Source organism: Anabrus simplex, chromosome 1 (genome assembly GCF_040414725.1).
Source record: "Anabrus simplex isolate iqAnaSimp1 chromosome 1, ASM4041472v1, whole genome shotgun sequence".
Classification (NCBI taxonomy): domain Eukaryota; kingdom Metazoa; phylum Arthropoda; class Insecta; order Orthoptera; family Tettigoniidae; genus Anabrus; species Anabrus simplex.
This window is the reverse complement of record NC_090265.1, coordinates 985,557,203-985,584,562: the sequence shown is the minus strand read 5'-3', so window position 1 is coordinate 985,584,562 and position 27,360 is coordinate 985,557,203. Positions and strand designations below refer to the sequence as shown.

The window sequence follows — 27,360 nt, the reverse complement described above, 5'->3', positions numbered from 1 at the left end:
TTTGAACATCTTCTCAATGTAAAAGGAAATCATCATGGTGGTGTTGCAAACAGTCAAGCTCATGGGGAGGAGGAAAATGATGTTGGTGAAATTATGCTTGAGGAAGTGGAAAGGATAGTAAATAAACTCCATTGTCATAAGGCAGCAGGAATAGATGAAATTAGACCTGAAATGGTGAAGTATAGTGGGAAGGCAGGGATGAAATGGCTTCATAGAGTAGTCAAATTAGCGTGGAGTGTTGGTAAGGTACCTTCAGATTGGACAAAAGCAGTAATTGCCCCTATCTATAAGCAAGGGAACAGGAAGGATTGCAACAATTATAGAGGTATCTCATTGATTAGTATACCAGGCAAAGTATTCACAGGCATCTTGGAAGGGAGGGTGCGATCAGTCGTTGAGAGGAAGTTGGATGAAAACCAGTGTGGTTTCAGACCACAGAGAGGCTGTCAGGATCAGATTTTCAGTATGCGCCAGGTAATTGAAAAATGCTACGAGAGGAACAGGCAGTTGTGTTTATGTTTCGTAGATCTAGAGAAAGCATATGACAGGGTACCGAGGGAAAAGATGTTCGCTATACTGGGGGACTATGGAAGTAAAGGTAGATTATTAAAATCAATCAAAGGCATTTATGTTGACAATTGGGCTTCAGTGAGAATTGATGGTAGAATGAGTTCTTGGTTCAGGGTACTTACAGGAGTTAGACAAGGCTGTAATCTTTCACCTTTGCTGTTTGTAGTTTACATGGATCATATGCTGAAAGGTATGAAATGGCAGGGAGGGATTCAGTTAGGTGGAAATGTAGTAAGCAGCCTGGCCAATGCTGACGACTTGGTCTTAATGGCAGACTGTGCCGAAAGCCTGCAGTCTAACATTTTGGAACTTGAAAATAGGTGCAATGAGTATGGTATGAAAATTAGCCTCTCGAAGACTAAATTGATGTCAGTAGGTAAGAAATCCAACAGAATTGAATGTCAGATTGGTGATACAAAGCTAGAACAGGTCGATAATTTCAAGTATTTAGGTTGTGTGTTCTCCCAGGATTGTAATATTGTCCCCGTTAAAATTGGCAATATTATGAATATTTTCAACAAGTGGAAAGTAAAAGTTTTATTGTCTGCTTGGAGCTGCAGCGTGTCATTTGGGGAGTAGTGGCGAGCTAAGAACGAGTTTTTTTTTGTCGTTCAGAGGGGTGATACATGCCAGGACTGTGCCAAGGTCAGAGCAAACCACGTGACTACCACCGCACGTGCGCAACTCACAATCTGGAATAGTCTGAGCCAATTAAATGAGACCATCAGCCAATTACCGTTCTCGTTGAAGATCACACCTCCCAGGCTGATAAGATAAAAAGGCCTTGTTTCGAGTAAATCGCTCTCTCTGAATATCCTGCTCTTACCCTGAATATTCTTCGCTGTGCTGCTGTGTGGGACACCACGTTATCGGACCACGTGGAGAAGTAATTTCCAGTTCAAGTCAACGCCCGTTCTGCTAGAATTTAGCGAAAATTAGTGAATTCCTATGGAATAAAAAACGCCTTAAGAACCAAGTCAAGTGTGACTGTGTAGACGAGCTATTAATATTCGACGTGTGCTTGTGCAAAATACTTAATCTTGTCATCTCAGTTACAGCTTGTGACCGGCGTTCTACGGAAGCCGTCTTAGAAGTTGAACACCTCAAGATGGACAATTCCACAACTACCGACAACATAACTTCATCGAGGGACACCTGCTACAGAGCCTCCATGGAGCTGTAAAAATGTGAGGCGTATCTGGTAATTGGAAGGAGACTGACCGGAGGAAAATGCTGGAATAATTGACTGTCGACGGGAATCGAACTCCATCTAAAACTTGAGTACCTTTTTAATTCAATTTATCTGTCTTACCTTTTGTACAACTAGAGGTCTTTCTTCTTTAAGTCGTAGATCTATTAGTTTGTTGTAGTTAGAAATATTTCATTTTTCCACTTCTTAAGGTGTCGTGGTAGACTAGGTACGTGTGAGTGAAATTTTGAATCTATTAGAGTAGACATGTAGGTTGTCTTTGAATGATTTCCCATGCTTAGGAGCTTTATACTTAATAATCACTGACCACACGATAAATCTACTTTCCTTGTAATGTTGAAAGTTACTGGACTGAAATTTACATGTACATTTTGAGTGAATAGTGTCGAACCTAGTGTCTTTCATGATCACTTGTTGTATTTATGATGAAGTCATCTAAATTTATGATATTCCACGAGGATCAGTAGATGTAATAATCACTTAAATAATAATAATATTGACTAAAGATCGGGTAAAACAGAATTAAACGCTCGTGAGCCATAAAATTACTGTAGAGTCCTTATATGTGAGATTGAATGTGCTCTGTTCATGAAGGGTCTGGAATATGACCAATCCTGAGGGATATTTGTTGTATAATTGAGCAATTGAAGATTTAATGATGATATTTGACTTATTCTTGTGTATTGGGAGCGCAAGATAGATTATAATTATTGGAGCACGTGTTGCGAGTGTATTTCACAGGTAGGGAATAAAAATAATACGATTAAGGCTCACGCTCGCGATAGTTTCAACCTGTAGCCCAAACGATGGTAGTGCTTATGGATTTTACTAGAATCTTCCATTATAATTTCAAGAGTTAGATGGACTTACGTTGATATGTGAAATGTGTTTCTACCAAGTGATACCCATGACTTCGATCACTAGCCACCATTAATGAAGGATAATTTCAGTACACAGATTATTTCTGCTAGATATTACACAACCTGACCAATCGTAAAAATCATGAATAAACTTGCCAAAACAGGATTTGATGTAAATAATGTACATAAAAGACGTGTTTCCTAGTGTGAATGTGTGTGTGCATGTAAATATGTATATTTCTCTTGTGTCATGTTGGTCCCATTTAATTTGATCTGGTCGTGCACTTGCTGCGACGCAGATTACACTCATCGTTGTGTGTTGCCTTAAGAAGTAATTTTCATGCCCTTAAGGGAAAGTTTGATCAACTTAAGTCGAGGAAGACTAGAAAAGGGATTTATTTTCTTCATTAGCGAGATTTAAAAGGAAAGATCATCTCGTTATTTTACGAAGGCACTCGATTTGTAAATAAAATTTATTTAACTAGCTCACACGTGGATAATGTAAATTTCTGACACATTTATAGTTGAACTTTGAAATATTTTAAGATTAATTTGAATGGAAATGAAATACAAAGATCAGAAGTAGAAGTCGTCAGCCGCATGATTACTTTGAGTTATGGTGAAAATAAGTCATTAATAATTAATTGAAAATAATTATTCTGGAATGCTAATGACGATCATTAGGTAAATGATGCTGTGGAAAATTAATGAGAACACGATCGTGTGACAGTGAAACATAGATTAATTAAATGATGAGAAATTAATAATAATAATAATAATAATAATAATAATAATCAAAATAATAATTCATTATTTTTGAGAATTTTGAAATCAATTTTCATTTTCTACTGAAGTTCATGTTGGTGTCATTGGCTAATATTAAATACTGTAAATGATAAATTCAGTTGAGTACATCTTAAAACCACGTGTTGAGACTACTTTGAATTGGTAAAACTTTGAACACATTTATTGTAAAACCCTCGTTAGCAAGACAGCTGTTAATTATTTTATGGACTTCTATGTTAATTTATTTAAATTCTTTCAATCAAATATTTTGATTTGGAAAGGCAAGAGGCCTAATTTTTCTTTGGTTTTCATTACAGCACAGTAAGGCTGGAGATTAAGAACATGTGCTACTCCAAATAAGGAGGAAGAAATCCAATATTATGGAAGTTCTATGTAAAACCAAAATATTAGTAAGAATATTTTCATTTATTGTTTGCTTATGTGAATAAATGTCAGAGTGTTGTTTTAACATTTCTTTTTATCCTGCTTGGTCATCAATCCTTAACATCCCTTAAATGCCTCTAGAAAGTGATAGCCAACCATCGAACGGTCCACCTTGGGATCTCTCGCTCGATGGCTGGGCTTAGCTCGGGAAAAATGGGGGCAATATAGTAAGTGAGACTGAATCAAGGTGTAGTAAAGCTAATGCAGTGAGCTCACAGTTGCGATCAGCAGTATTCTGTAAGAAAGAAGTCAGCTCCCAGACGAAACTATCTTTACATCGGTCTGTTTTCAGACCAACTTTGCTTTATGGGAGCGAAAGCTGGGTGGACTCAGGATATCTTATTCATAAGTTAGAAGTAACAGACATGAAAGTAGCAAGAATGATTGCTGGTACAAACAGGTGGGAACAATGGCAGGAGGGTACTCGGAATGAGGAGATAAAGGCTAATTTAGGAATGAACTCAATGGATGAAGCTGTACGCATAAACCGGCTTCGGTGGTGGGGTCATGTGAGGCGAATGGAGGAGGATAGGTTACCTAGGAGAATAATGGACTCTGTTATGGAGGGTAAGAGAAGTAGAGGGAGACCAAGACGACGATGGTTAGACTCTGTTTCTAACGATTTAAAGGTAAGAGGTATAGAACTAAATGAAGCCACAACACTAGTTGCAAATCGAGGATTGTGACGACGTTTAGTAAATTCTCAGAGGCTTGCAGACTGAACGCTGAAAGGCATAACAGTCTATAATGATAATGTATGTATATGTATGTTTATCGCTTTCCCCTGAATCCGCCGTTTTGGAGGAACCTGTATAGCCATCACAGATCGAACTAAGCGGTGGTCGGTCCAGCAATCATCAGCACCGGTCATAACTTTGGTTATATGAACATCGCGCTTATCTCTGGCGCGGACAATAATGTAGTCGATTAGGTGCCAGTGCTTTGATCTGGAATGTTGCCATGTTGTTTTAAATCTATCCTTCTGGCGGAAGAGTGTATTTGTAATGACAAGATCATATTCAGAACACTTCGTGAGTAGAAGTGTTCCATTGGCGTTGATTTTGCCTACACCCTCTTTACCAATAGTTCCAGGCCAAAGTGATGATTCTCTGCCAACCCGAGCATTAAAGTCTCCCAGCAGAATAAGCTTATCTGACTTGGGTACATTCGATAGTTCATCAAGTTGGTTATAGAATGCTTCTTTTTGATCATCTTCTGACTTCAGCGTTGGGGCATATGCACTAATTATCGTAGCTCTCTGGTTGTTCTTGAGTTTCAGACGCGGAGTGTCATGAGTCTTTCATTAATTCCAGATGGGAACTCATCAAGATTGTGAATGAGCTCATTCTTTATTGCAAAACCTACTCCATGAATTCTTAATTCGTTTTCATCTTTTCCTTTCCAGAAAAATGTATAGCCACCGCCATGTTCCTTGAGTTGTCCTTCTCCAGCGTGCCTAGTTTCACTAAGAGCAGCGATATCAATGTTGTATTTCTTCAGCTCACGACTTATTATTGCTGTACGTCGCTCTGGACGGTTATCTACATTAGTGTCCATCAGAGTACGAATATTCAATTGCAAATCTTTCTTTTGTTTCTACCGCGAATTGGTGTACCCACTGAACGCGGTAATCCAGTCAGGTGAGACTGCCTGTGTTTAGGGCACCTTTTATAGCCCCCTCCCCATTCAGGGTGAGCAGAGGGGATCCTAAATAGGACTGCTCAGTCATGGGTGTAGCACACGAATTGCTCTACAGTCTGTCCTTGAGCAAAACGGCGATCACACACTCGCCGCCTACGTGCCGACTCATCACTAGGAGCTCCCAGACTACACTATCCTGCCCCCGTCGCAACTTGCCGATCACCGCAGGATTTTAATATTGAGTAGATGACGTTGCTTTCCAAATGACGCCTGTGCGTGAAATCTTTTTATGTGGGAATGCTGGTGCACATCAACAGTCACACGGCCCTTAACAGTTTTGGGATGCTGGCCCAGTGGCATAGAGTCTACGACGACTGGAGATCCAAAAAAACTGCTGAGGTTGTTAGACCTCATGGACATAATCAGGTGTAGTTGGAGTTGTACCTTATTCGACATTTGGAGATTAAGATGGTATCCTCCAGGAGCGTCTTTCTAGTTGCTGACTATCTCTGATTGCAGTCCTATGGCTACAAGCAGTACAGCATGCCATATATGCCATAGTAATCACCACACTTCAGTGGATGATAGAGTGGTGATTGTTGCTAGAAGGACTGCAACGACGCATCTTACTCCCATTATTGTATTATCGCAGACCACCAAGATGGCTCCCAGCAGTAGGCAAAGATCTGTTGCCTTAGAAACGCCTCAATGGAAGAGTGGAGTTATATATCTAGTTGGTAGTATTTATGGAGACCAAGATAATTTAGCAAGTGGGTGGTTGTTAGGGCAAGGTTAGCAACCAAAATACACTCTTAGTAATTTATCTATGGAGCAATTGTAGCAAAATCCAGCATGGAGGTACTTAGGGCAATAAGATGAAATAAAATTATGCCCTCAAATCAATTAAAACAAGCTCTAGACACTTAAGATAACACGTTCACACAACCACCGCACCAATTAAATGCTCAATTACTCCCTGATACCCACTAACACTACACAGAACGCGAGAAAAGATGTTATGATCGCGGAGCTCCATTACACATGATCTCTTCCAGTGAGCAAAATAGGGTATCTATAAAACCTTAAGAACCACAAGAATAACACTCAATGACATGAAAACTAATGTAAAACTATAAAATACTAATATTATTTGTTTTAAGTCCCACTAACTACTTTTACAGTTTTTGGAGGTACTGGGGTGCCAGAATTTTGTTCCACTGGAGTCTTCTACATGCTGGTAAATCTGCCAACATGAGGCTGATGTTTTAGAGCATCTTCAAATACCACCAGGCTGAGCCAGGATCGAACCCGCCAACTTAAACTCGGAAGGCGAACGCTCTACCATCTGAGCTACTGAACCCAGCAAAACTATTAAAACAGAAAGTAATAATCTAATGCAGGAGCTCAATAATCTTATAAAAACAACAAAATATTATCAGCATAGAATGTAAACTCGTGTCCTTATCCCGAGGTGGTGCAGCTCTTTTCAGGCACACCCCCAATGGAGGTGAGCTGCACGTACCATTTCAACCACATATTAGCCCTCCTGCCATTCTTAAATTTCTGGCAGTACTGAGAAACGAACCTGGGCCCCCGAGGACGGCAGCTAATAACACTAACCATTACACTACGGAGGCGGACAAAAGTAAACTTGTGTCCTCATCCTGAGGAGGTGCAGCTCTTTTAAGGCAGAACCCCACTGGAGGGGAGCTGCATGTACCATTTCAATCACATACCAGCCTGCCTGCCATTGTTAAATTTCTGGCAGTACCAGGAATCGAACCCGGGCCCCCGAGGACGGCAACTAATAACACTACCTGTTACGCTATGGAGACGGACAGCACCGAATGGTTATGGTATTTTTATGCACCCCATTCTACAATTTGAGGTATTCCTATTCCAAGATTATACAAAAACTGTATTGGTAATGTTTCCATTCATGTTCCTATTTTTCTACATATGACTTGATTTGTCACTTGTTTGTTCGCTTTCATGACCTGAATTCCAAGTCGTGTAACACCTGTATTACCGAGCTCGATAGCTGCAGTCGCTTAAGTGCGGCCAGTATCCAGTATTCTGGAGACAGTGGGTTCGAACCCCATTGATAGCAGCCCTGAAGATAGTTTTCCATGGTTTCCCCATTTTCATACGAGGCAAATGCTGGGGCTGTCCCTTATTAAGGCCAAGGCCGCTTCCTTCCCACTCCTAGCCCTTTCCTGTCCCATCATCACCATAAGACTTATCTGTGTTGGTGTAACATAAAACAACTTGTATTAAAAGAATTACAAAACACCTGTATTCTTCTACATTTTTGTGGCTTTCCTTTTCCTGTATTTATCCCGCTAACCTCATCTATTCTTCCCACATCACACTGCAGATCTCTTAAGATGGTCCTTCAATGAGTGTTGATGTCTGCCCTCCTGATGAAGCTGGGAGGCATAAAGAAGCTTGTCGAGTACTAAGAAGAAATACATTTAGAAGGTTAAATGTCACTAATGAGGATAGAGCCCATCTTTATAAAAGATGTCAGTGCATGAAGATGCAGGGATTGTCTTTGTCCTTTGGTATTTTCATGTTTGTCCTTATCACCTCTTTCTGTTGCTCCCTCATTCCTTACTGACATGTCAGTGAGTTTATCTTATTAAGTGTTTCTTTTGATGTATATGAAAAAATTGTATTTATGTATATTGTTGTTGTTGTTGTTGTTTGAGTCATCAGTTCATAGACTGGTTTGATACAGTTCTCCATATCATCCTATCCTGAGCTAACCTTTCCATTTCTACTTAACAACTGTATCCTACATTTGCTCTAATCTGCTTGTCATATTCATACCAGGGTCTACCCCTACCATTCTTACCACCTACACTAAGTATATTATCTCAGTGAATTATTCCACACATCAGAAATGGAGGTTTAAAAAATATATAAATATGAATTTAACACATTCCTATCATACAGCAATTTAAAATTAAACAATTAGAAACACAAATCCATTCCAGTATTTAACAAGTATGATAAATCTCATTCTCAAGGTTGCTCTGAACATAAATGAGATTAGAAAACAATGCTCTACAAGATGCATATCAGCAGTTGTAATAATAAAAGGATACGGACATAGGCAACAGCAAAGAAGAGATGTGCTACAAGACCCAGATGTTCTCTTTTACGATCCCGAGGTTCAGTAGCTGTCCAAAAGAGTGCATCAATAGTGTCTTGGCCAAATGCTGAAAATAATCGGTCTCCAACCTGTAAATTAAAATAACATTTTCATACACAGATCCTAGAAAGGAAATGAGTGAGAACATGACAAATACATAAAATAAATTAGGGAGTAAGGAATTGAAAGGTACAAACAAGTGACAAATAAGTCATATGCAGAAATATAGGAACGCGAACACAAACACACATAGGATAAACACACAGAAAAGGGAACAATAGAAAAAGGACAAACATGCAAACACAAAAGGCCAAGGACAATCTCCACTTCTCCATACACTGCTGTCTTCAAACAGACAGGCTCCTAACTCTTTGACATACATATCTTCTCAGCCCTCAGCTAGCTTCCTCAGGAGGACAGGCTACAACATTCCCCGATGGGTCATTTTGAGAGATCTTCAATCCTCATGTGGGAAATGTGGAATAAGAAGTACATAGGCACAAGATAAAAAAAAAAAAAAAAGGTAAAGATATAAAGATGAATGCAGGTGGTAAAAGACAAGGCAAGCACAAAAGGAGAAAAGGGACAGAATGGGTTGGCTTTCTTCTTATCCAAAACCTCCTACATGAACAATGAAGATCTACCAAGATGGCCCCTCATAAGAGTTGAAGTGTACCTTTCTGATAAAAATGAAATGGCCTATGGCTTTTAGTGCCAGGAGTGTCCGAAGACATGTTCGGCTCGCCAGCTGCAGGTCTTTTGATTTGACACCCGTAGGCGACCTGCGCATCATGATGAGGATGAAATGATGAAGACGACACATACACCCAGCCCCCATGCCAGCAAAATTAACCAATTATGGTTAAAATTCCCGACCCTGCCGAGAATCGAACCCGGAACCCGTGTGAGCAAAGGCCAGCATGCTAATCATTTAGCCGTGGAGCTGGACAACCTTTCTCATGAAGCTCGGAAACAGAAACAAGCTTGCTGGGGACTGAGAAGAAATGAATGTCACAGATTTAAAAGAGAGCATATCCATTTGAAGATATACTAAGAAGTTGAAATCGTCCTTTCACGTTTTCATGTTTGTCCCCATCTTTTCTACTGCTCCCTGTTCCGATGTTGATCTGTCATTCTGTTAACCCTATTATCTGTTCCTATTCATGTTCCAATCTTTCTCAAAATTAGGAAATAAATGAACCATACAACATCATACTAATTGTAAATGAGGTATCTGGGTGACAATATGTCATAACCACTTAGGGTTATATCGAGTTTTAAAATCAAGAGCACAATTTACAAATTTTATCCAAGTCTTCGAAAATATTTTTACACACATATTTCGGAAGTGGTGCCCTTGTGAATCTTCCTGTTGACCAAACACAATTTAGAGTACAAGAGTTTAAGATCTAGAACAAAAATATCTTTAAACAATGAATGGCATATTTCATCCTATTAAGTGCACATCTTCAAATTCCTCAAATTACCTCAAACACAAAAATTCACATTCAACTCTTCCCGACTCCTACTGCACAAGTATTACACACGTTCAAGGTCACTGCAACTGGTAGCCTTCATGTACTGTAATACAAAGTACAGTTTCAAATGTCAAAGCACATGTTACAGTGCTAAAAGCCAACAGGTTGGGAAGGTGATTTATGGTTAATTTTGTTAACTAAGTTCAAACTCTGACTTATGGCAGCAGAAAAGTACCGTAATGTGGTGACAGGATGAGGTGTAGACTTGATTTCAGAATGTACAGTGCATCGCTGGTTTCATAAATTTCATGCTGGAGAGCAGTCTGCCCATGATGAAGAAGGCACAGAACACGTGTTATGAGTGGAAAGAACACTTTAAAGGCACATGTGGGCACCCTGTTAACTAGTCTGCTCAGGACCAGGTCACTGGTTGGATAATAAAATGAGTAGTTAAATTGATAACGAATAATTATCATATAAAATATACAGAAAACCAACCAAAACCCTCAATACCATAAGAAAGGACTCACGCCATCCAGAAACAATAAAGCAAAAGGACCACCACATTTCAAAGTACGCTTAACAGAGCTATGCACAATAGTACAAAGCCCAAATTTCATAAATTGTGGGAAATGCAAAAACAAAGTTTCAAACTCGTGTTTCGATACCATATGGTGGTGTTGACATTTTAGGTACAATAATATTTCAGAAGTTTTTTCTAATCAATTTATGTTAAAAATTTGCATGCATTCTTTCCAAATGTGCTGATGTCAGGACATGGAACAACTGAGCACTAGTTAACGTACTTTTATTGGACATATGATATTATTGCCTTTTCTTGTAAAATTATAATACAGGTCATAAATTCAATAGAATAATAAACAGAATGGAATAAAATAAATATAAATAGAATAGAATAATAAATTCAACAGAAGATACATTTATTCATCTAAATTTAACCCTCCAAGTGATACGTAAAATCCTCTTAAGTGATAAGCGACTGTAACATCTTAGTACAAGTTTCTTTTACAAATTCATAAAAAATACAAAATGACACAAACAATATGTCATATCTGATGAAGAAAGGGCAGCCAGGTCAGCCAGAATGAAGAGGTTTTGGGAAAGGAAGAAGATGATGCAAGCTAAATCTTCAGTTAATTCTTTGTTAACGTAAATGTATTTGGGTTTGATTTAAGTGCTCCAATGTGGGCGTAAACTATGTAAACAAATAATAATACAAAATGAGAGTAAAATATATCATATTACATATCATTTTGTTCAGCATAAACTAGAGAATGTGATTATGTAATAATATTGGGTACATGCCTTGATTCCATTTTATTGTGGGTGGTGAATTATATTTTTCACTTTTGAAAAAAAATGTTTCAAATTTCACTGTACGTAGCTTTAAAACTATAAAAGATCGAAACAAAAGGTAAATGTATAAAATGTTCACCATTTTGTTAGCAACAAAAGACTTAGAATACATATTTACTGTAAAACTAAAGAACAGAAAGTTATGTACAAAAAACCAAAACTATGTACATCTCGTCGGGCATAATTCTTTACTTTGAGTCACTTGCAAGAGTTTTTTTTTTCCTCCCCTTTACCATGGTCCTGGAGTAGTGTTTCAACTTATGGTTGCAAGTAGGATGAATGTCACAATTACACTTAGGGCACCAGAATTAGCTTCGCTTTCTTTTTATCATCCTCGTTTTCTGACGAGTCACCACTCAAAGAAACTGCTTTTGGTATTTCGTCACCTGGCAAATCACTGTCATCACTGAAAACATAATTTTCATAATCTTCTTCTAGCATATCCTAAATATCATCAGAACAACATGGATCGCACATTTTAGTTTATTGAAACACTAACCAATGAAGTAGAACAACATTAGAACACTGCCATGTGGTGTGACGCTTCGAGCGACTGACACTAAGATTTGTTTTAGTCAGTACATAAGCGAAAAGACCTATTCGATAATTCAGCTAGATGAATCGAAATAGCCAATGAACTGAACTATTGATTAGTGCAAAGTTTGACGATATTCATTAAATGGTTGCCCAGCAACACGGCTCCAAAGAAATGAGTCGTTAATAACGACTTTGTCATTTCACAAAGGCATAAATGAGTCGTTATTAACGACTCATATCACTTGGAGGGTTAAGAAATATGTACATTATGGAATGTAGGATTATTACTAAATTGAATTTTTAGAGTAAAATCAAATAAAAATCAAATGTCTCCTACGTTAAAAACTACTGTGTTACCTAACAAGTTTTGTGCAAAGTAAGCATTATTGCATGAAGTGAATACAGGTGCTATTTTCATGCATCGCAAGCAAGAGAAATAGAATTTTGCACTGATTTTTGATCCAAAGGGTATTTACTGTCATCTAGTCTTCTTCATTTGTCTCATCCATTCTTGCAGTTGCTGAAACAGCTTAGACATAAACTCACTTTGCCGAAGGTAAACTTTTGTAAAACTCCTTATATTCAGGTGGGGTGACTCCAGTTTTCAACATAGTTAACAAATCTTTCTTCTTTTGAAGTGATACAGGTAGCAGCTGTCTGTATTTTGGTTGAGGAGTGATTCCATCCCATTTAATGCTCTTAGGATTAACCTGCATCTCACGGAATTCGTCCTTCACAGAATACTTAAAACTTCACCAAGCTGCTACCTTGTGTAAATTGAAACCATCTTATGCATAACCAATTGATTTTTTTGCTGTTGGCATCTTTTTTTCTGTTGTGCATTATGCATTTTGTCAATGGATCTAAATCTTCCTGGCCACTGCCATGACAATTTCAAACTCATGAGGAGTATAAATGCTTTCTCATCCTTTCAACTGTGGCATGAATGGTATTGGCCTCTAGATAACTATGGCCACTTTCCATAAATTTTAGGTCCAGCATTCTCAGGTTAGGATGTAATTATGTATTCATGGCGTACAGTAGACCAGACACCATGTTTTGGTTCCTGTTTTGTCTACCACACGTGTCTGTGTACAGGATTACATGCTCAACTTCTGGAATCAGATGTGCTACGTAACTAAATAGACAGCTACCGATTTCAGCACTGCATTTCTTTCTGTTGGTCTCATCCCATAAAAAGCAAGTTCCACTTTTCAATAAATCATACACTGTGAAATTATAAAGAGAGAGCTTCCTTTTATAATAAATCTGGCAATCACCTGTGAAAGGGATTTGAAGTATGGCCTGAAGATCATATACTAATTTTGGGTTGTCAATGGCACTTTTAGTGTCTTCATCTTTCATTTCCCGAATTTCAAGTTTACAAGTGATGTGTTCTATGTACTCCTGATTGGTTGCGGTGGTTTTACTGTGTTCTCTTTTTACACTTAGATCCTGACAGACACTCACACAGAGAGGGGAGTGCTGAGACTTCAAAATTTTAAGAATTAGGCTATGAAAGAACACAAAGGGAAAGGCATGCTCCCTCTGCAAGCAATATACAACAGCAAACTTGTGGATCCGGGACCATAAAGGACTATCATGCAGTTAATAGAGCGAGGGTATCAAGATGACTGCTAATGAACCAGCTGTACGAAGTGTACCAGGCAGGTCTTGTGTCGCCATAGAAAGTTCAAAACACTTGCTCATGTACTGGAAGCCCACTCTCATGGCAAACCACTAATGCTCTAAAGGATAAGGGATTCAACGTATACCAAGAAGTCCATGGTCTCTCCTGTGATGGCAGCAATCGGCGAATAGACAGTATCGCCTATGAGTAAAATTCTTCACAAGGATATGTCACAGACCCTATCATAAGGTTTGAGACTCATGTCAATCAACCTGAGAAACTCAATGGAGAGAACAATATCTATGAATCTACTGTTCAATATTTCAAAGCAACGTATCATCTTAGAGATATATCAGTCACTGGTTTGATAATGGGACCGAGAGGTAGCATTCTGAAACATTTTGTAGACTTCTGTATGGAGTTCGAGCTTCCAAAAACCTTCATCACTACCATTGCAATTAGCGCACTGAAAGACTCAATCTCTATTTTTGGGAACCATGCATATGGTCCTTAAAAAATTATCACTCGCTTCTTTATTTCTTCGATTAATAAATTTGTAAAAATAATAGGTTCATACCTAACAAAATCTGTATGGTACTCTTTGACTTTGCGGCAACCTGCAGATTTCGTAGCAAGAATTTAAAATCAAAATATATATTACCAGCAGCAGCAACAGCAGTAGCAGCAACAACAAAAATAATAATTATCTATAATCAGGGAACACACACACCCACTATTGAATTAAAATCAAACGAACAATTCTGTTTTTATCCTTATTCCTACACAGATCCATAATAATAGCAAGATGAAAAGACAGGCATAACTATGAGAAAAACCTTTCAGGAATTACCTAATTACACGTCAGTCTTGTTTTGAGAAATGCTGCTTCTTGTTGTGAAGGGATGTATGCATGCATTCAATCATTCATCCTCAAAAATCAATATATATACTGGTAACTGAAAAGTAGGTGCAAAATAGTTGTTAAGGGTAAATGTAATCAAATAAATTAATATTAGCTTTAATACTAAGCATGAGGCAAGAATTCTAATAATGCTCCTGGCCTATATTAAACTAAAGTTTGAAATACCATACCAAATGTTCTACAAAATCATGTAACAAAAATTGACAAGGTAATCTTATTAACATTTGTGAGTTAATGACCATACCTCCAACATATTGAAGAAGATATAAAGCTTGATAACAGATTGGCTCTTGATAAGATGATACATCATTGACGTGTCAATGTAAGACATCAACATGCTGCACACTATCAGAATGCAAGCCTTCAGCAGATCACATATTTCAGCAGGCTTCAAAACACCTTTGGATTTATATTTCTGTACCTTAAAGCTAGAAAATGTAAAAAGAAAAGTTCATCAGCATCTTAAGGAACAAAGTTAAAAAAGGAGACAAAAGATCAGGCACAATCACACAATAGACATGGCTAATATACCTTAAGTAATACTGGTAAGTTATATTTTTATGCCGAGCCTTTAAAAATTTGAGAAATAATAATATTCCATCACCCTCGTCCAGACAGCTCCTGGGTTAGGCAGTGAATCATCACTGACCTCCATTTTGCCCTCTCCTTGTCCTGATCCACTTTGCTTCATACAGGCTATTATTATGATGTGCTCACCCCCAAAGGCATTTTATAACTAAATGCCAGGTTTCAATGAGGCCGACCCTAATCTGGAGAACAGATGTGTTTCTTTTGCCACCTCCAACGTGCAGAACAGATGCCTTATTCTGGATTAAAGTGGCATTTTCTCCACTGGGGAACCAACGCCCATCTAAAGGAGCTCCTCGACTAGGGATTTCATTTCTTTCATTTCTACCGAGGTCTATTTTGATGCAGAAAAACATAATTATAAAGGATATGCACTCTGGCATTGTATGCAGCAATAAGTACATGAATGAGTAGGCTAAGTGCAGAAACTGATAGCTACTGTATGAACACCTACCTGGATACCAGAGGCATGCATTATTCGAACTCAAGATGGGGCAAGATGAGCCTTGCTGCACATGCAACCACCATTATGCACGAGTGGAACATGCAATCTAAAATGCCTGAGTTTTGCTCCAATTCTTTCAACAAGTAGATGTACATCGTCATCAGACCCCACATTCAATGTCATATGACCACTGTTTGTGTTTATTGATATTTTGGTGACGATTTTATACAGCATTCGCAATTATAATTAGGTACTGTGCCTTTGTGCCTTTGCTGGCAGGACCTAGTGTTTACAGTGCACTATGTCTTCTGGTATGGACTAGAGTAATTTTGTTACTTTCATTGATCTGTCTCTGTCTTATGCTTGGCTTTGACAATATGAAAGTGACTGAGGTATGAGCGATGCTAGTAATGCCATTCCTTCTGCAGCCAGTCCCTGTTATGAATGGTATGAAAATGTTGCTCATAGGGTCGGTTGGTGCATGCATTTCAGTGGGCATGGCAGACTGATATGTAATAGCAACTTCTGGCTCAGTGAGGAAAGCAACGGGAAACTACCTCATTCCTCATTTCCCTAGTACGCCTCTTCAGTGATGCCTAGGCCATCTATGACAGCTGATGGCAGAGCTGTTGAGGATCCAACCAGCCTTAGGGCTGAAGACTGAACATACATACACACTTCAGTATATGACTGTGCAATGTGCAACTGTGTCTAATTATACAAGACAATTTTTAAGACGATGTCCGAAACGCAACGTAAGTCGTGGATGTAGGTTATTTTGAAGAGATGCCACATAACACAGCCCGCTGGTATGTTTATTCAAAAGAAGTACAATACATCAGCAAAAATAATTCTGGGATGATCCGGCACTTGAAAACACATATCACTGAACGGGAATCGTCACAGAGAACACCTCCGGCCCGGCCTGCATCACAAGAAGCTATCCTGGCGACAACTTCAAAGTATCCAGGTAGGTGTTCATCCTATCTACAGTTATAAACAAATTACACAGGGTTATTCAGCTAAGATGTCCACCTCAAATAACTCTTGAACAGTTTAAGATACTGACATTGTGTCACGCTCTAAGTTTTTGACGAGGAATGCAAAAATGATTACCTACAATACAATCATTCGATCAGTACTTCTGTATGGTTCCGAGACATGCAGTATAACCAAAAATGAGCAACAGCAGTTGCACGTCTTTGAGAATAAAGTTTATAGAAGTTTATAGAAAAATATTTGGCCCATGGTACGATCCTATCTCTTAAAGCTGGCAGAAAAGATCTAATTATGAGATTTACACCCTCTCTCAACAACACACTATAATGGGTGTGACAGAATCCAACAGATTATGTACTGATGATGCAGGGTAACAGAGCACCAGTAGATCTATACAAGGGATCTCTTAATCGGAAAAGACCTTCAGGAAGAATCCGAAGCACCTGGAAGAAGGAGATCCCTCCAAACTGATAACTGGGAAGAGCGGGCTCAAGATCAAAAAGGATGGAAGAGGATTGTGAGATCGGCATGGGAACTTCACGTCCCTCAGAAGCCTACGGAATGAGGAAGTGATGTTGTGTTTTCTCTTTCGGTAATGGTTAAGGAGCTCATAGTTGAACACGCAGTACTTTTCTAGGCTTTTGACAAAATGTATCGGCACACATTTCCATATGAGAACAATGATGGTATACTATGCAGCTTACGCTCACAGTTACTGGGACGATGCACAGAATTGCAGCACTGGAGAATCCGTCTTGAGAGCATTTCCCGTCACCACCTGTCGAAAGAACCGGAGCAAACTTGGGCATCTTAGATTACATGTTCCACTCAAGCGTAATTATGGTTGCATACACGAAAGGCACATCTTGCCCCCCCATCTCACGTTTGAATAATGCATGCCTCTAGTACCCAGGTAGGTGTACATCCGATCTACAGTTATTCACAAATTATGCAGGATTATTCAGCTAAGATGTGCACTAAACGTAAGAAACTTCATCTTATTTTCCGTATTGAACTGAGATCACAATAATTTAAAGTCTATCAAGTTCCACCTTTTCAATACTAATACAATGTTGTTGGATGATATTTACAACATTATTTATTATTACAGTACATGTTTCGGTGCTCTATTAAGTCACCATTATCAGCTGATTTAGAAAATGTGAAAAAACTTGGCGATATAAATATTAAATATTAAACAAAATTTTGTCATAATTAATTCATACATATACATATTTACAACAGAATATTTATTGATTAAATCCTAAACATCTATTATGTTATATTAAATTTCCCTAATATGTAACAAGAAAATTCTTGTAAGTCATAATTCTAAAAAAAATTTCATCTGGTTGATGACTTGTCTTAAACATTCTTTAATGTCTGAAATCCTATGCTCTCGTGCTGTCTAATTAGAATGCACACTTAAAATTGAGGAATTAAAATTGCATGTAGTGTATTTGATGTTAAAAATGTTCATTTCCTTTGTATATTAGCTGTTTTTGTTGGATGAAATTCATTATATATAATTGTTGAAAAATGAGCCATCTTCTTATATTTGTTAAGTACTAAAACTTCATATTTTTATTGCTTTGTGCGTGGTTGGAACTGTAATTTGTCCTACAGTTGTTATACGGAATTATCTTCTCAGTTCAATGGGAACCCTGCAATGATGAAACCCAATATTAAAAAACGAGAAAATTGATAAAGAAGCTGATTAAATCTAACTGTTGATACGGTTGACTCACCTCTACAGCTGTGTATTTCGCGTGACGGTTACCGCGTGATGAGTGTGTGTGCTAGTATCTTGTGCTGTGTGACGCAGCGCTAGTGAAGGAGAAGTAGGGGCGGCAAAGGGGATGTTTCTAGAAACATAAACTTTTAGGAGAGGGTCCGAGGGGCGTTGTGGACGAAGACAATAGTACGCAAAGTTGTTACGTAGCATTCGGAACGCATTTGAATTTTCTGGAATTTTTAGCTTGTTTAAGTAATATAATCAAAATGTCAAACAGTACCTTGGGTTTTTCTGAAATTTCATTTAGATTAAGGTTAGCGTTATAGTATTGGTCAATATGTATTAGACATGCTTCAGTAATGTCAAGCTTCTGTCCTTTAGAAAGTATTTCCATGATCTCGAGGTCTTTATCAATGTCTGTGAACTTATGTTTGTACTCATGAATATGTTGACCTACCGCTGAGAATCTGTGATATTTTATAGCGTTAAGGTGTTCCTGATATCTGACGTTGAAGCTGCGCCCAGTTTGTCCTATGTATCCGCTTGAACAGTCATTACATTCAAATCTATATACCCCTGATTTAGAATATGGGTTGATTTTGTTGACAACTGAAGCATTATGTAAAACTGTTGTACTTCTATTATCTGTCTTGAATGCGATCCTGATGTTACGTTTCTTGAAAATATTTGTAATTCTATGTACATCTTTATTAAACGTGAAGGTTGCGATTTCCTTAGCTTCTGGTTTTATTTTTCATCAGGCTCATTTGAGGACGATATTTGAATTTGTTTATTATTCGTTCTATGAAATTCTCTTTAAAACCGTTGGCTTTAGCCATAGCTCGAATGATATTTAGTTCCTTGTCCAAGTTTTGTTTGGACATTGGTATGTTTAAAGCGCGATTCACCAAGCTGTTATAAGACGCGCATTTGTGAGCTGAGGGGTGTATCGAATCATTTCGTATTGTGGCTACAGTTTGTGTGGGTTTTCTGTAAAAAAAAGTTTATGTCTCTAGAAACATCCCCTTTGCTGCCCCTACTTCTCCTTCACTAGCGCTGCGTCACACAGCACAAGATACTAGCACACACACTCATCACGCGGTAACCGTCACGCGAAATACACAGCTGTAGAGGTGAGTCAACCATATCAACAGTTAGATTTAATCAGCTTCTTTATCAATTTTCTCGCTTTTTAATATTGGGTTTCATCATTGCAGGGTTCCCATTGAACTGAGAAGATAATTCCGCATAACAACTGTAGGACAAATTACAGTTCCAACCACGCACAAAGCAATAAAAATACGAAGTTTTAGTACTTAACAAATATAAGAAGACGGCTCATTTTTCAACAATTATATATAATGAATTTCATCCAACAAAAACAGCTAATATACAAAGGAAATGAACATTTTTAACATCAAATACACTACATGCAATTTTAATTCCTCAATTTTAAGTGTGCATTCTAATTAGACAGCACGAGAGCATAGGATTTCAGACATTAAAGAATGTTTAAGACAAGTCATCAACCAGATGAATTTTTTTTTAGAATTATGACTTACAAGAATTTTCTTGTTACATATTAGGGAAATTTAATATAACATAATTGATGTTTAGGATTTAATCAATAAATATTCTGTTGTAAATATGTATATGTATGAATTAATTATGACAATATTATGTTTAATATTTAATATTTATATCGCCAAGTTTTTTCACATTTTCTAAATCAGCTGATGATGGTGACTTAATAGAGCACCGAAACATGTACTGTAATAATAAATAATGTTGTAAATATCATCCAACAACATTGTATTAGTATTGAAAAGGTGGAACTTGATAGACTTTAAATTATTAAGATGTGCACCTCAAACGTCTTGTACAGTTTAAGATACTGACTTTCTGTTTTCACTTTCATTAATGGTATTAAGGGGTTCGTAGTTGAACATAAAGTACTTTTCCAGGCTTTTGACAACATTTCTCGGAACACGCATTTCCATATGAGAATGTTATTTCACGCAATAACTGTTGATATACTATCAAGCTCATACTCACTAGTTACTCGAACATTTCACAGACCGCAGCACAGGAGAATCGGTCTTGAGATTCTCGCTAGAGTCTCGAGAGTCTCGAGCGAGAGCGTTGCCCATCACCAGTGAATAGTGACTAACTAAAGAAGGTCAAGTTAAAAAAATTCATCGCAGGAATACAAGCCTGTTTCAATTAATGTAGGTACATTTCATGTTGATTTTAAAGCTGTTCAGAAACAACTGCCTAGATGTAATTAATTGGTAGAGCGTTAAACATCTTAATGGCCATATGACTAAAGTTTTTTGAATCTTAGTATAGTTACATCAGTTAATTTGAAGATTATGCTGTTTCTTGGTGTCATGGGCATGCATTACAAGGTTGTTCATTGAAGTGACTGTAGTTTTCTTTAATATAAATCAAACCTTGAATTGCATACAGTGGAGGGAGTGTCATAATTATTAATGATCTATAACTCTGCCTGCAATGTGCTTGAGATGGGAGATTACTAACTATTCTAATGGAGTTTATTTTGAAGCTTAAATAATCTCTTCAGTTCTCTTCAGTAAGCCCAAAGAATTCTTATTAATTTTGTTAGCGCCGGACTGAGTGCCTCAGACAGTTGAGGCACTGGCCTTCTGCCCCCAACTTGGCAGGTTTGATCCTGACTGAGTCCGGTGGTATTTGAAGGTGCTCAAATACATCAGCCCCATATCGGTAGATTTACTGGCACGTAAAAACTCCTGCGGGACAAAATTTCGGCTTTTCCGAAAACCGTCAAACGTAGTTAGAGGGATGTAAAAACCAATAACATGATTATTATTATTCACTTTGTTTGCAACATTGTCCACATGACAAACCCAGTCTAATTTTGGGTCAATTCCAAAAAAATTCACTGAAGTACGACCCTCCTAAACACAAAACCTTACACTTTACCTGGATTTAAACACATTAAATTTATATTACACTAATTGTAAACTATTTCTGAAGTAGTTTTTGTTAGATATGTTATATCACACCCATAGTTTTTTTTTTTTTTTAATGCTGACGTTGAATTTTTAAATGTAACACTTTGGTACCTACTACACAACTAAGAGTGGACTATTATAAGACCTCAATTTTTCTAACAAAATTTCATGAGAAGCTGTGTCAAAAGCTTTTGAAAGGTCAAATTCTTTAATGGAATTTTGTTATCTAAAGCATTGAGTAGCAACTTTAGAGTTCCTAAACCAAATCTACACCCAAACTGACAATTACTAAATATACTGCAACTTTCAAAATAAGATATAAGTTCTTCATTAATTAAAACTTCAAACGCATTGGAAACTACTGGAACAAAAGTAACTGGCCTATAACCATCCGGAACAGATGGGTCCCCACTCATATAAATTGGTGTAACTCTAATAACCTTCAATTTATTGGGATAAATAGATTCCAGTATGCAACTGTTGATGATATGAGTTAAAGCTTCACATATTATAAAATCAACACCATACTTTAGAATATTGGAACTTGTACATCCTCACAATTGCTTTTTTTCAAAAGAGTTACCAGTATTACCTTGAAGTCAGAGAGAAAGAGAGAGGGCAGTTATTACTTTACATACATCAGAAAGCTTAACTAGTTTAAAACTAAAGGTACTACTAAAGATTATGATGTGTTTCTTAAAACAAATAGGTATTTTATTTTTTGGAGTACATAATTATGTAGGATTAACTTACTGCAAATGAAACACAAGGCCAATTTTCTTTCTTTTATTTTCTCTCCTAAATTTAGAGTGCGTAGATTATTTGATGGCATGGAGTATTCGTGTATATATGGTAAAATAAGAAAGGGAAGAGAAACAAATATAGACAATGATAACTAACGGAAAAAACAGGAAGATTTTTAAGTAACAACCATGAAGACACAACAAAAATGGACAAATGTTAACTATGAAAAGAGACATAACTATTCTCCTTTTCAGCTACAAGTTGATACATTATATATTAGAAATAACACTAAACCAATTCAAATATATTGTGTCTGATGGATTTCCAAACATTAGGAGGACTCTGCCCCAGAGCCCATCACCACCACTGCTGTAACCTCGGTACAGGGGCTTGCCCTATGCTTAACTGCATTTTAACCTAGTAGACATAATAAGAACTAACACAAATTATATTAATTCCACAAATTAAATAAATCAATGTGAAATGACTCTTGAAAGGAAAAAGCATTCTTACCCGAAACATTCACGAAGAGGCCGGCTTATGAGTGCCCAAAGAGCCAACAAAAATCTCAAGGGCAGAAATGTGTACACGAAAAGGAAGGAGTCTGCACACTGAAAACAAGAACATTTAGATTTAATGCATTAATACAAATTCTTACAAAATATTCATAAAGAAACAGAAACCTTCATGTTAGAGCAAAACAACCTTTGATGTTGTTATAGTTGTAAAATGTGTGAATTGTTTTTACCCTCAAGATTGACTGTATTGGTTTTACTCTCAAGACTGACTGTGTGTAATATTAAAAAAAAAAAAAAAGAGAGCAAAAACTAAGTGAAAGGTTAAACTACGTGAAAGGTAATTTTTTTTGTATGTGTGTTTTAAGGAAAAAATGTTAATAATTTTAGGGTTGTTTGATTTCGGCAATTTTATTATGAGTAGATAATTTTTTCTGTAAAGGTATTGTCTTTATAACTTCCGGGGCACAGTGTAGTCGCATGTGCCGGGTTTGGTAAGATGCCTCTGGTAGTTTCCGGTTACATCAGAATGGAAATTTCTCGAAGCTAGGAATGGTATTTTCTCACCAAATTCTCCGGGCCCTCATTGGCCAAAATAAAATCCCTTCCTATTGGCGAATGTAAGATATGCGGGTGCGCTAATTGGATATTTCTCGATTTCACCCTTTCCGGCTGCTGGCCACTTGGCCAGAGACAAGCTTGTTCCCTCTGTCTTTGTGGTTGGACTGGCAAAGGGAGGAGTTGTCTCCTCCATCTGACAGGTCTCCCGGCCCTCCGAGGGAAGCACTATTTAGTTCATGTTTTGTGTTTTAACTTTCAAATGTAGTTTCTTAATTTAAATTTTCTTTACCCTCCGGAGTTTGCCCAAGATTTCTTCCATTCGCCAATTTTAATTTCAAATGACTTGGTCTTCGTGGCTAGTCATACTCATTTTGTTTTAGAGGCATTCCCCTTTCCTTTTGGCCTTATAAATTGTGTAGTAATTATGTAAAATTTCATTCCCCTTTTCTTTTGTTTTAATTGTGTAAAATATGTAAACATAACATATTCATATTCCATATAACTGGTTTTTATATTACGCAGGTTCGTTACCCATTTCTCATTTATAAATGATTGTTAATTATCTCAATTAATGTAAATGTGCGTATCACTTTCATTGAACTATGTAACTGTCGGTTCTTCATTTTATTTGTCAATTGTTATTAAATTAGAATGATTTTAATTCATGTTTTTAGTTAAATTCTATTATACCCGATTACCTGTATTCTCATTCACTAGTTTCATATGTACATATTTTCTGTCCATATCCAGTACTTTTAGTATATTGTAGTAAGTAGAGATTTTATTGCCCACATCTGAACGTTCCATGCGCTTTTACCCTCAGTTAGGCCGAATTTAAGACAGGATATGGTACAGTATCACCAATCTGACATTCAATTCCGTTGAATTTCTTACCTACTGACATCATTTAGCCTTCGAAAGGCTAATTTTCATACCACACTCATTGCACCTATTTTCAAGTTCCAAGATATTAGATTGCAGGCTTTCGGCACAATCTCCCATTAAGACCAAGTCGTCAGCATAGGCCAGACTGCTTACTACATTTCCACCAAACTGAATCCCTCCCTGCCACTTTATACCTATCACCAGATGATCCATGTAAACTACGAATAACAAAGATGAAAGATTACAGCCCTGTCTAACCCCTGTGAGTACCCTGAACCAAGAACTCATTCTGCCATCAATTCTCACTGAAACCCAATTGTCAAGATAAACGCCTTTGATTGCTTTTAATAATCTACCCTTAATCCCATCGTCCTCCAGTATGGTGAACATCTTTTCCCTCAGTACCCTGCCATATGCTTTCTCTAGATCTACGAAACATAAACACAACTGCCTATTCCTCTCATAGCATTTTTCATTTACCTGGCACATACTGAAAATCTGATCCTGACAGCCCCTCTGTGGTCTGAAACCACACTGGTTTTCATCCAACTTCCTTTCAACTACTGATCGCATCATCCCTTCCAAGATGCCAGTGAATACTTTGCCTGATATACTAATCAATGAGATACCTCGATAGTCGTTGCAATCCTTCCTGTTCCCTTACTTATAGATAGGTTCAATTACTGCTTTTGTCCAATCTGAAGGTACCTTACCTCCAATCCATGCTAATCTTACTACTCTATGAAGCCATTTTATCCCTGCCTTCCCACTATACTTCACCGTTTCAGGTCTAATTTAATATATTCAACTCTATAATAGTGATATATTCAACATGAATTACAAGAGTATGTCAACTGCTCCCTATCATCCTCTAACCTCATTACAGCCAGCTTGAGGCAAATATGGTTTTTCTATATATTCAGGGCCTGTACTACGACTGTCAGGTAAACAGCCAGATACGTAGGCTGCAGTTTTGCAAACTAGAAGTTAAATATTTTCTTGCGTACTACCAACGGATTTTAACGGTGGTATTGTAATGCGGAAGATGTAGCAACATTTTTATTGGGTTGGTAATAAGGTTACTGAAAATATAATGAAATTTAGCGCAGTGGTATACGTGTTCCCTGGTGTTTTCGTTTGTTTAGCTCTATTACTTTTGAAATTGTATTACTATAATCCTACTATAATCCAATATCAGACTCTTATTAAGTTATAATGTGGAAGTTCAGGTCAAAAATAGGACTGAAATATACACATACGAAGAAATGTTAAAATTAATTAACTGCCTCTGTGGATCCGTGGTAGAGTGTCGGCCTCCAGGTCCCAAGATAGCGGGTTCAAACCCGGCAGAGGTAGTCGGATTTTTGAAGGGCAGAAAAAAGTCCATTCGACACTCCATGTCGTACGATGTCGGCATGTAAAAGATCTCTGGTGATACATTTGGTATTTACCCGACAAAATTAATTAAATCTCAGCCATAGATGCCCAAGAGAGATCCGGTTTACTCTGTCTGCCATCTAGCGGACCTAGAGTAAAAACGGAACGTCGAAATTAACGAGCAGACAGCCAGATGGCGTCAAATTGAAATGTCTGCAAATGGTAGCTGAGGCCATATTATTATTATTATTATTATTATTATTATTATTATTATTATTATTATTATTATTATTATTATTAACTGTATAACGAAACTGAAACTGTTATAGAAAATGAAAACACTGAAAATGTAACCTGGACGCAAAAGTTAAGATTCAGGTTATGTATCTTTTTTTGTCTAGTACTATTTACGAGGATGCGCATTACGGCGAAGGTAAAGTTTATATTCATAATTAATGCCACTGATGCAGCGTAGGATCATTAATTTTATTATTAATTCAATTTATTCTTTGCTCATTGAATAAGTAGTTAAGCTACTATTCTCCCATTGAATTGAAAAGAAAGAAACTAACTGGCAAACATTTATCTCACTTTAGCGTAAATACTTTTGTAGCAAGTTGTTATGAAGTAAAAGAAATATAATTTCCTTAACATACTCACTCGACGGACGAATCACCATGAACAACGTCGTATACCTTTACTTCACATGTGCGTCACGGATAGAATTGGAATAGAACCCACGCTTTTGACAAGCATTTTAATGATTAGGAAATGTGAACTATCACCTCTAGTACCCTACCAACCGACTATCATTTAGAAGGTAAAAAAATGTTAGACTATTGGGACTCGAACCCACGAAAAACTGCATAGCAACAAACGATGTTGTCCTAACGACCACGGCTACCTATGAAGCTTCCTGCTGATTGCTAGTGTGCTACTGGTAATATAGTCAGTAGCAACAACTTGCTAGCTTGGGGCATCTTTAAGAATTCTGTGATAACTGGACAGGAAGAATGACATACTTTATAAATATATACATAGATTACATTGTAACAACTTAATTTCGCACAGCATCATGCAGATGTAGATTCATCTTGATGTGTAGCCATCTTGATTCTTTACAGTAGCGTCCCCGATAGGAGCGAAGTCCCAGATAAGAGCGTTAACAGCCTCTCCAACTTCGGCATAGCTATACTCGAGAATATTTTCCCAGATTGCACCTAAACAAAAGTCGTAGTACGCGTTTTCAACCGAACTTCCAGATAAATGTCCAAACTGCCAAATAAATTTATACCGCACTTTTATCTGGCTGTCGTAGTACAGGCCCTCAGTCTTTCCACAACTCCTCGTCCATTGCCATGTCCTGCTGCCTCATGATTTTCCTAACCACGTTCATCAATCATAACCTGGGTCTTCCTGACCTATACTTTCATTCCCCTTTTAGAATGATACCTGATTCAATATTCATTAGGTCGCTCCAGAGTTGATGTGATAATTCAGTCAGTATGTAACTACAATGTTCTTCAAGGTAATTACGAGGATGAAACAAAAAGTAAGTTACACTTCCCAAGTTATAGCCTTTCATGAAACCACCTACGCATAAGCAAGAAGGCTATGACAACATATAATGTAAGTTCACTTTTTCACATAGTCCCCAAGAGACTGTAAACATTTCTCGGAATGGTCAACCAACTTCTCGATTCCAGATACGTAGAAATCACCTCCAGCACTATGTAACCACATGGAGACAACTGCTTTCACCTCTTCATCGTTTCGGAATCGTCATCTACCAAGATCCTTTTACAGCTTACCAAACACATGATAATCACATGCTGCTAAGTCTGGACAGTATGGAGGATGTTGCCATACCTCCCACTTGAATCGCTGCAGCGGTTCGGTCGTT

The 27,360-nt window shown here is 37.5% G+C and overlaps 1 protein-coding gene across 1 annotated transcript in view; it reads right to left on the bottom strand.

Moving 5' to 3' along the window:
- LOC136857853 (protein TAPT1 homolog) overlaps nucleotides 1–27,360 on the bottom strand; it is a 186,628-nt gene that overhangs the window by 75,929 nt on the left and 83,339 nt on the right. Inside the window, exons 3-5 of the mRNA XM_067136837.2 lie at nucleotides 22,633–22,730; nucleotides 14,857–15,040; nucleotides 8,622–8,757 (exon numbers count right to left, since the gene is read on the bottom strand). Coding sequence (XP_066992938.1) covers nucleotides 8,622–8,757; nucleotides 14,857–15,040; nucleotides 22,633–22,730 — 418 coding nt within the window. The remainder of the gene's footprint in view (nucleotides 1–8,621; nucleotides 8,758–14,856; nucleotides 15,041–22,632; nucleotides 22,731–27,360) is intronic.